General features: G+C 36.3%; 1 protein-coding gene across 1 annotated transcript in view; it reads left to right on the plus strand.

Annotated features, from left to right (window-relative positions):
- Nucleotides 1-9,166, plus strand: part of hibch (3-hydroxyisobutyryl-CoA hydrolase) — a 30,842-nt gene extending 21,676 nt beyond the window's left edge. Inside the window, exons 10-14 of the mRNA XM_056237756.1 lie at nt 4,357-4,415; nt 5,979-6,060; nt 7,877-7,996; nt 8,151-8,184; nt 8,881-9,166. Coding sequence (XP_056093731.1) covers nt 4,357-4,415; nt 5,979-6,060; nt 7,877-7,996; nt 8,151-8,184; nt 8,881-8,996 — 411 coding nt within the window. The 3' untranslated portion in view covers nt 8,997-9,166. The remainder of the gene's footprint in view (nt 1-4,356; nt 4,416-5,978; nt 6,061-7,876; nt 7,997-8,150; nt 8,185-8,880) is intronic.
- Nucleotides 9,167-11,243: the final 2,077 nt, after the last annotated feature.

Genomic DNA, 11,243 nt, shown 5'->3' on the forward strand with positions numbered 1-11,243 from the left:
CGTGGTTATTCGATCTAATCACTGATTGATTACCGTAATAATTGTGCAGTTTAAATTTTAATCGCATTTTTCCATCCAAATAAGGGAAATTTAGGCGCTTAAAGAAGTGCCATCAAAATGCGTGATGTGTGGTAGGAAGAAGTAGAGTTATGATAATTGGCTGGGAGTAAAGAATAAAGAATACAAAAAAAAACCAAAGGTCTTCCTTCATACAAAATTAAGGTTTGTGGATTTTATTATATTATACATTATATTATACTATTAAAATGTGTATGTGTATATATATATATATATATATATATATATATATATATATATATATATATACAGTATATATGAGTGTGTGTGTCTGTATATATACTGTATACGCACATATTTATATATATTTATATATATATAATATGTGCATATACAGTATATACACAGAGACATAATATATATAAATATATACACATATATTATGTAAACACACTTATGTTACATGCAATTATTGCGATTAATCGATTTGACTGCAGTAATTATATCATGTTATGTTATGTTTTTATTTATATTGGCATATGATTCATTATATACATATTATTAATTTCACAGCATTTAAGTTTATCATCTGGGGCTGTTTTATTATAATTGTTATTATTATATTGGCTATATACAATTCCCTGTAAAAAAAATATTAAATCACAATTATGTGTATGATAATCGTCAGAACAAAATTCATGATCGTGACAGGCCTATGTGAGAGTATTCCTGAGCCTCTCCAAAAGCTCAGTTCTCTGCTGTTTTACTATACTCATTACACTCGTAATGGCTTGGTGGTATGGATTTATGGCCATCTGTGGTTAATGCTGTGAAGTTGTGTGTGCCGAACAGGAGTGTCTAAATGATAATTATTATGACTCATACAGTCTTTACATCACAAAGCTTTCCAGAGATCCTCGGGAGGGAGGGACTGATGACACACAACTTTTATGCTCCGGACAAACATATTAGCTTTCACAGACCCTTCCCAGACCCCTTTTGATCATTTCTTTTACTTTATTCTTTTCTGTCATCAACAAATCTTGATAGTAGCCTAATTAAAAATCTAGACGTTGTGAATTATTTACAGTTAGTCTTTGCATTATGGTATGGCATTAATGGGCCATACCCTGGATGTTATCTGGCAATGCTCCTGCTTCAAAGAGAGTTTTATCTACAGCAGCTGTCACTAAACCATAAAACCATACACTTATATCAACTTTGTTCATCAAGGTTGCACTTTAAAGCCTGTCGATTGTTTGATACTAAAGATTAGTTAGGGTGTATCCAGACCTGAGCAGATAAGAGAAGAATATAGACACTTCCATTCTGTATTCAGATTGTATTAATGGTGGATTGTGATTCCATGTCATGGATTCTGTAAGAATGTATTGAAATAGAGATGTCAATGTCTGTGTATCCCTAGAGCAGGCGTAAAATGAAATGTCACTGGGATTCATGTCACAGCTTTTAAGCACTAGGAGGAGAGTGAATTAGTTCGACCATCCGTGCACGGCCTACACAAAGATAAAATGATAAATGGGCTGGATCTGAAACACTCAGTAAACTTTGTGTTAGTTTGTAGTGTGTTATATATATATATATATATATATATACTGTACATACAATCCCGCTCTGAGCAGTGCGAGTAGGCCTAGTTACATTGGTGCCGTGACCCAGATGGGAGTAGGGGTGCGCCAAAATATCGATATGGCGATATATCACGATATTTACTCCCGCGATCGATTCTCGATGCGCTCTTGCCAAGTATCGATCTTAAAAGCCGTTATAAAACGCTCTATTCATTATCCGAGTTGACTGGATTTGACTAGCTTTCATGAGGCACACACGCAAAGTCTCTCGCTCTCTCCCTCTCTGCCGTGCTATGTATGTTATGCGCGCAGTAGGCTGTTCTGTCTCGCATGCGCGCTCTAGATTCCGGGAGATTTGAACTAATTTGCGGGCATCAGGGAGACGCTATCATTATGCGGGAGACTCCCTGAAGTTACGTGAGACTTGGGATGTCTGGCTTTGCAAAAGTCCGCAAAACGGGAAACACGACCACATGTACAGACACCTCACGCGGCATCACCCGGAGCTCTGTGAGAAAGCCGTGGTTGGTGCTGGCTCGAAGCCGACACACCCCGGCGTAAACATTTTTATTACTACTGATTGCAGCAATGTTACACTAAAATAGTGTCTGTGACTGTTTTGTTGCAACTGATAAGACACAAGTTGTTTTTGTTATTGTGTTTCATCCCAAAAAATAAATGGAGATTAATTTTCCTAATTAAAAAAATTTTGTATTTCTTAAAACATGATATATTGTGAGTTATTACAGATAATATGTCGATTATCGCAGTATCGCCCAGTATCGCCATATCGTGATATTATCGGTATCGTGAACAATGTATCGCATATCGTATCGTATCGTGAAGTACCCAGCGATTCCCAGCCCTAGATGGGAGTGAGGTTTAGGGGTGTGTGTGTGTAATGGATGCCAGCAAGCACAGCTCTCTGTAAACCTCACTCCCCTGGCCTCAAGAGGTGCACTAGCAACTGATGCCTGAGGCTGCGGTCTTTAGCATCCTTGTTAGTGTGCCTGCCTCCCATGCTGGTGCGAATCCCACTCTGAGCAGTGCCAGATAGATTGGCACAGTTATATAACCTCACTCCCCTGGCCTCAAGGGATGCACTAGCAACTGATGCTAGAGGCTACATATTCTTTAAATTACCATTTCTATGGATATTTTAAGCAGGGGTGCACATAACTTTTTTTGGTCTGGTTCTCAAGGAAGCACCTGGAGATGCTGCTTCGTACTCACACTTTACACGGCACACTTATCCTACAAGCTGTCATCACTTTCCACCTGACTGCTCTCATCACTTTTCTCGAATATGGTAGATGATGATGATGTTTTTTTTATTGTTTTTTTTAAATTAACATTAATGACAGACAGCAGCAAGAATATTAGGCTGCTGTCACTTTAAGACCAAAATGCATGGACCGAATATACTGACACATACAGGGTTTGAAATTAACTTTTTTGCCCACCAGCCAATTTGGCTACTGATTTTTTAAGTTACCGGCCATTCAGAACTTCTACTAGCCAAAAGAAAAAAAGCCCACTGCTTATATATATATATATATATATATATATAATTTCTTCACACAAAATCCTGTCATGCAGGCATCTTTTATCCTCATCCTTTTCACCAAAAATGTGTTATCTATACGGTACAAAGAACATGTAATGTTGGAAAATAACAATGTCTTTTCTGTTAACCAAATGCTTTTTAATCTTCGCTATTGCTTCAATGCAAATGAACAAGCGCGCCGTTATTTGTTGCGTGCACTTGCATGTTCAAGTAAGCCAGATATGCGCGGATTTGCGCAATACGCCATTTGCGCTAAATCTGCGCAGATTTGGCTTACACGAACTTCCCCAGCAAAGTGAGTAAATATAATAACACGCCAAATTGGCTAGTGACTTGACAGCGTTACCCGCCACAGTTGATTTTTGCCCGCATTTGGCGGGTTGGCGGTTGTTAATTCCACCCTGGACACATCCGGTTTCTTTCTCAACTGTTCACATAACCGAGAGAGAATACTTGCAGAGACAGGTTTTGTGTCCGTTCAAGCGCAAGTAAACGCGAAAGTTGAATCAATTTGGTGTTCAATCGCTGTCTGAATCGTGGCCCTCTGCTTCGGGTGTGTGAGGCTGTGCGCACAGATAACAGCGCGCAAGTCCCGATTTTTGCCTCTTCTTCCACATTTAAAATTGTTTAAATGTGTAAATTGGCAAGACCATAGACGTCCAAATTATAAACTCTATGATGGCCGAACTGTGGGGCTTGGTCCGTACGGATCACGGATCAATTGCCAGCCGGTGCACCCCTAATAATTAATGAACACTTATCATCATGATTTCTATCTTACCAAAGATGGAGATAAAAATCCTACTCCAGGAAGTAAACGTGTCCCTGTCCTCAAAAACGCTTCCCTACACGTTTTTTGATTACCAGTTATGTGCACCCCTGATTATAAACATCTATGTTGCATCTAAATCAGCAAAAACTGATCAGATGAAGGCATTTTAGTAGTCTGGATATGACACAAACATTGAATTCAGACTTGCCTTGATGCCTTCATATCTTTGTAAACTGCCTGATGAGCATTTTTCAGCTTTCAGTCACAGCTAAGGTTTCTGACAGGACAAAAATGTCATCAAACATACACACAGACAGTTGAGGATTGCAGTTGTCTAGGTTGAAATACAGCACTGTATATGTGTTTCAGCTGCTGTCTAAACACAGGCTGCTGTTATGTCTCCTCAGAGCCGTCTGGATGCTGAGAAACCTTTTGTGCTGCAAGAACAGACCAAGGCCATCGACAGGTAAACCTAAAATAAACCATTTGCTTTAACCCCGAATAGAATTAAACTAAAGATCCCCCTCTGAATGGAAAACTAATTATCTATCTTTCTTTTTTTAAATAAACGACAGAGGTATTAGGTATTATAATTTTTAGCCTGATATTGTTTTGAATTGGCCATGTATGGTCATTAGTGACGCTTGCTAAAGTCAATTGACTATTAAAATTGGGGACTAGGGGGGGGGATTCTTTTGACTCGGGCCTGTAAACAATTACAGTACCTAGCAACACCCTAGCAACCACCTACAATACTTTAGCATCATGCCAGCATGGTCAAACACACATTTTCACATTCATTTATTTTTCAGAAGTTATTAAAAGTAGTTTGTAAGTATTGTATGAATATTTTTTTTTTTAATTATCTTTTATTATAAGAAAATTCTGGGTTGAACACAACTTTAGCTCTGTTCAAATGTGAATGTATTTATTCAGAATTTACAATAAAAACTAATATTATGAAATACTAATACAATTTAAAACAATTGTTTGCTTTTTTTAAGATATTTTAAATATATTTAATATATTTATATAAATATTTAAATAAATGTAAATATTTATTTATATTTGTATTTAAATAAAATGTATTTAAATATGTAATTTATTTCTGTGATGGCAAAGCTGAATTTTCAGCATCATTACTCCAGTCTTTAGTCACATGATCCTTCAGAAACCATTCTAATATGCTGATTTGCTGCTTCAGAAACATTTCTTATTATTATATAATGTAACAATGACAGTTCAAAAGAACAGCAATTATTTGAAATATAATTTTTTTATAACATCATAAATGTCTCTGTGCTGTAACTTTTGATTGATTGAAAACATTTTTACTGACCTTTATGAACTTTTGAATAGTAGTGTGTATTTTTAGCTATATCTCCCAGACCTAAAGTATTAAATTTAACCTGTAATATTTAAGTATGAATGACGCAATAATTATGCATCACACTATTTTGCATACCGTGACTGTGGCTGCAGAAACCGTGCTGGCTTGACATCAGTTGACTTCACATTTTTGGAACCAATTAGTTATACATGTGGGTTTGTGTCTGTTTCCCTAGATAAGCTTTAGCCTTCAGGTGCTACTAAAACTTTGAGGCTTCCAGGCAATGTTTGCCTCTCTAAAAGGCCCATAATTCTATGTGCTGGGAAAAAGTTGGGTATATTGATCAAAGGACTGAAATAAGACTGATAAACACTGGACACGCTCCAAAACTTAGTTTCCACCGTGACCGGAGTGTGTGCAGCATTGTCTTTGCGTCTCTCCTTCTGGGGCTTTAGTGTTTAGTTAAACAAATTATTCATCAGCCTATACACCCCTTGTTTACCTGTTTTTGTGGAGTTTGACTCTGCATTGCATATGAGCCTTATGTAACGTCAGTTGGTGTTGCAGTAATCTGCTGTCCCAGGGTCAAATCTGATGGCTAATTTGGCTTGCTTGTTTGAAAAATATACACAAAAAACTTCCATGGATGGTGTTTGCAGGACTGACCCTGTATATTTCGTTATTGTTCTATTGTTTCAGGCTCTTTTCAGCGGGAAGTGTGGAGGACATCATGGAGAACCTTAAGAAAGATGGCTCTGCTTTTGCACTCAAACAGACAGAGGTGAATTCAGGGATGGTGACTAAACGCATTATTAAAAAAAAATAAACCGAAAGTAAAAATCATTTAGTCACCCCAATGTCATTTCCAAACCCTTAAGACTTTCTTTCCTCCATGCAACACAAATGTTGTGATTAACAATTTATATTCCGGGCTTGTCCTCACGCAAAACTTATGACTTCAGAAATCTATGGAATATAGGGCATACTTTTATGATATTTTTTTGTTACTTCAAATTTTTACAGCCCCAGTCCTCATTAACTTTCATTATATTTAAAAGAATGACCAGGATGTTCTACTTATGTTTAAAAAAAAAAAAAAAAAAAAAGGTTATTCAGGTTTGAAATGACATGAAATGTAAATTCATATATATAGATAAATTATACCATTAATTAGTAGAGTAAGTTAACATGCAGGGCAGACTCATACTAAACTCAAAGTTTTTTTTATTTTTTCACAAAAAGTTTTTTTTAAAGTGTCATAAATTTAATATTAACATCTGTTTTATTGAGCTGAAATGTTTAATATATATTCAACAATGATGCATTACATTGAACAAAAGCGATTCCTATTTCATATAAATGCTGTTATTTTGAATTTTCTTATGTATGGTGGATTGATAAGTAGATATTTCATGAAAATATTAAGCAGCACAACACTTTTTTTTCAACACTGATAATAATAAATGTTACTTGAACACTGGAGGATCATGTGACACTGAAGACTGGAGTGATGGCTGCTGATAATTCAGCTTATTCAGAATAAATTACATTTTAAAATAGAAAACAGTCAATTGTAATGATATTTCACAATATTACTGTTTTTACTATATTTATGATCAAATAAATGCAGCCTGGATGAATATAAGAGAGTTCTTTCAAAAACATAAAAAATCTTACCTGTAAACGGGTGTGTATATACACTGTATATACAAATCAATATCAAATAGCTAGTATTTAAAATATAATTTTGCATTGTTTATGAAAAAGTATCATCCGAAATAATCACATACTGTATATAGTAAGTACTACATTTGGTTTGAAACTTGCTGCACAACCGTTAAAAAAGTACGTTCTATATAGTATAGTATAAAACTATATAGTGTAGTATGAATGAAATTTGTATTTCGTCCCTGTATGAAGGCGAGCCGTTTATTCATTCTAAGTCGCAAGTGCAAGGGATGTTTTTATGAACTTCATAAAATTACACTGCAATAAGGAAGGCTGTGGCAGGTTTTAGCTTGATGTTTCCACATCCTGCGCCTGCAGCTGGATAAAGAGTATGATGGTTTCCGGGATATTTGGCGAGATAAAGAAAATGAGCGCGTATGGGTTCTCTGCTCTCTGCGTCATGCAAACCCTCTCTCGTATTGCGTAATGGGCCCTGAATCATATTATACCTCATTAGTATTTCAAAGCCATTCTGTTTTTCCTCCCATAGCGCTACTTTGCCATGCATCACTTTTAGTGTGAGCTGTAGAAAGGAAATTGATGTTTGTGACGTTTCATTGTTGAAAATGTACGGCCAATTTGGCATATCTAATCCACCTAACCTGCATGTCTTTGGAGTGTGTGGGGGAAACCGGAGAACCCAGAGAAAACCAATGCTGAAACAGGGAGAACATGCAAACTCCACGCAGAACGGACTCCTGGATCAGCTGGGGCTCGGACTGTCTTCCCGGCTCTCACTATTTTTTTTATTTTTTATTTCATTGTCCGCTTCAGATTAACTTGCATTTAGATAGCTATGTCAGCTATTTTAATTGTCATTTATTTATTTTTCATTAATGAAATATGGATTTTTGTATTGAATTTTACAGATTCTGGCCAAAATGTCCCCAACCTCTCTGAAGTTAACTTTCAGGCAGATTCAGGAAGGATCAAGAATGAGTTTGCAGGAGGTGCTGGTGATGGAGTACAGACTCAGTCAGGCCTGTATGGTATGTAATGCAATTTTATGTAAATGCAATGCTTTATTATTTCGTTACCTAAATCAAATCAGCTAAAGCTGTTTTTTTTCACAGTATGCCACTTATTAGTTTAGAGGAAGTATTTGTGTTATTCATGTCATGAGGTTTTATTCTTGCTTTGCAGAGAGGCCATGATTTTTATGAGGGAGTCAGAGCAGGTAAGATGCACATTTCTTCAGAAATTCACATATTAGTAAATTTGTTCCTATCGATAACAGTATATAAGGTGTACCGAATCAGGAGTTGCTGTTAAAGGGTTGGACCAGATTTAACACTCCATAATATTAAAGTTTTGTAATTTACTAAATGTAGCATACTGTACACATATATGTTAAATACACGTCTCTATAAATGGCATTTCAATCATTGATCTAATTCCTTTCTGGAAATACCCCATGTGTCCATAATATTATGGTTATGGGTAATTCATATCTGTGTTATACACATGAGATGTTTTTTTTTTTGTTGTAGTTTTTTTCATTACATTTTAACAATTTAAATTCAAATTACAATTCCACATCCTGTTTGCCACCTCAATTAAATCTAAATTCAGGAACTGAATTGATATTTGAAAGATATCCCTAAAAATTCTGAATGAATGAATGCTTATGAAAAAATAGAGCATTATATAATCTTATAATGTCTGTTAATGGTTATAATACAGGGTATTATAGTGTGTTACCTAAAATTAAAGTGCTTTATGTGCTCTTACTTGTATGACATTCTTGGCCACCTCCACTCACCTGACTATTTTTTTTCCCCTGAACAACCCCAGAGAAAGGTCAGTGCATAACTAACAGATCCCCCCCCCTTTCCCCCCTCTCCCCCCCCCTTTCCCCCCTCTCTACTCGCAGTTCTAATCGATAAAGACCAGAGTCCGAAGTGGAGACCTTCTACCCTGTCTGGGGTCTCAGAGCAGGCTGTAGAAGAATGCTTCAGCTCCCTGGCTGAAAGAGACCTCAAACTATAGAAACTCCCCTCAAAAATCCTGCAAGTTGCTTTCATAAACTTCAGAAATTTATCAAAGAAATCAGTATTGTTATTTCTGTCAGCTTAGCTGACGAATGCAAATTCCTCTGAGACTTCTGCACAGATCCGCTGATCCTTGTGTTGAAATGAACAATGTTGGTTCCTTGAGGAAATTTGGGGAGGTTTCTTTTCTCCACTGGGAAATATCATTTAAAATAAGCTAACAATTGAGAGCAGCCTAGTCACATTTTATAAAGGAAAAGTTCACCCAAAAATTAAAATTGTGTCTTCATTTACGCAACCCCATTTCAGACATGTATGCTTTTACTTTTTGATCTTAGAATTTTGAAGAATGTTTTTACATAAACTGCACTAGAATAAGGTTCTACAAATATTCTAATTTTGTGTTCCACAGAAAAAATACCAGAATACAGTACCAGGCGAGTAAATAATCAGAGAATTACCATTTTTGGGTGAACTGTGTGACAATATGAATTAACAGCAGACTTGTCAGTGTGAGGTGCTGGGAATCATATTTTGCATAGGCTACTTCATTCTTAGGGGGTGTCTTTTTCCTTCATACTGTGTAATCATTTGTGTAAACCCCGTGGAAAGAGAATGGCAGATGATTATTTTTGCACATTCTGCAATCCATGATTAACCTTGACAACCTTAACGCATACCCTGGCCACGATTCAGTTTTTGCAGGATTAAAGTACTGTCATGTGGTGCCTGCAGTATGACTGCTATTAACCACAGTGTTTACTACACAAGCACTTCCACTGGCCTACACTATAGACGTATCAAGCCTGACAGGATAAATCTGACAGATGTCAAAACAACTGTGATGCCTTGAATTCAAATGATTTGGTTCTTCTCTGCTTTGCTCATATATCTGTGTGGATGTTCATAAAAGGTGTGTGTCATGACCTATATTTGTGCAAAAACAAAACATAAAAAGATTGTTTTTGATTTTGATAGCAGATATGTCCGTACTGTGTGCCCACAATACCTCTCAATAAAACCAACAGTGTAAAATAAATCTGGTTTTCTGCATTCATTGAGCTAATTAGCAAATTGACTGACAGACTATAGAGGTCGTAGTAAAGTTAGGCACGCCGTTTGGGAATACGGACATGAATGTTACCTCAAATTGTATGACATTTTGCGGAGACGTTTGCTATTACTTTTCAAAGCAATCAGGCTTAAGATTTTCCCCTGGTGGATGCTAAAACAACAACTAAATTCCCATAGACTTGCACTGAAGGAGGGACCGAAGGACCATGTGATAAAGGGCATGTTTTAAAGTTACTCTGTCTTGTTACAATGTTATATTATAAATACGAAACAGAAGAAACTGAAAGAAGGTAACAGCTGAGGTATCGAGAAAGGCTGTGGTTTTATTTATTGGCGTAGCAGTGTTTTTTCCCCCTTTTCTTTAGGTTACAGAACTGAGATTACACAGATTACAGGTAAAACACTTTTGCTGAAATATACACTGAAATATAAAAGACAACTATTTTGGTCAGAATCATCAGCATCTTGTCAAACATTTATGAGATGGAAATCTAAAGAGAAATCAGCTTGACAGTACAGGCTGGTACAAATGTAGTCTGATTGCTGTGTATTTATTTATTTGAATCACTTTTTCCTGTGATACATGATCGCACACTTTTGGTACTTCATAATAAACCAAATATAACCTAGTTCTATTTAGCCTAGTATAAGTAAGGAAGATAAGGAGAGTAGTGAACACCATGAATCCTGTGCTAATTGTTCTTTGAGAAACTGAAATTCTACTCTTGAGCACATTCAGTAATGTGCTGAAAGGCCTCGTAAAATACAACTTTAAGTCCTTCTTTCATATCTTAAGATTTCACTCTGCATTTATGACTCTCTATGCAAAAGTTTAATGGTCAAAGTGCAGTCCTTGCTTAATTGTCTTTGAAACAGGCTGTAACAGTAACTACCCACTTCTTCAGTGGCCTTGGTTCCGGAAGTAATTTTCTCATTGATTTTCTCTATAGGGATTTGAAAAATTTCCTCAGTAAAGGGTTTAAAGCCATGAGCCAAACCAGCCAGAAGTAGTTTGGGAGATTTATTTGATTACAGGACAATGCACAATGCTATTTAGGAGAGGGTGGTTACTGGCGAGTTCACTTCAGAATAGGTTTTCATGGTAACTCTTTATGATTATAAGTAGATAATTCCCTCTGAATTTAAGGTTTTCTTTTTTATGTACTATTTG

Source organism: Rhinichthys klamathensis, unplaced genomic scaffold, assembly GCF_029890125.1.
Source record: "Rhinichthys klamathensis goyatoka isolate OS25496 unplaced genomic scaffold, OSU_Roscu_1.1 h1tg000497l_1, whole genome shotgun sequence".
Lineage (NCBI taxonomy): Eukaryota > Metazoa > Chordata > Actinopteri > Cypriniformes > Leuciscidae > Rhinichthys > Rhinichthys klamathensis.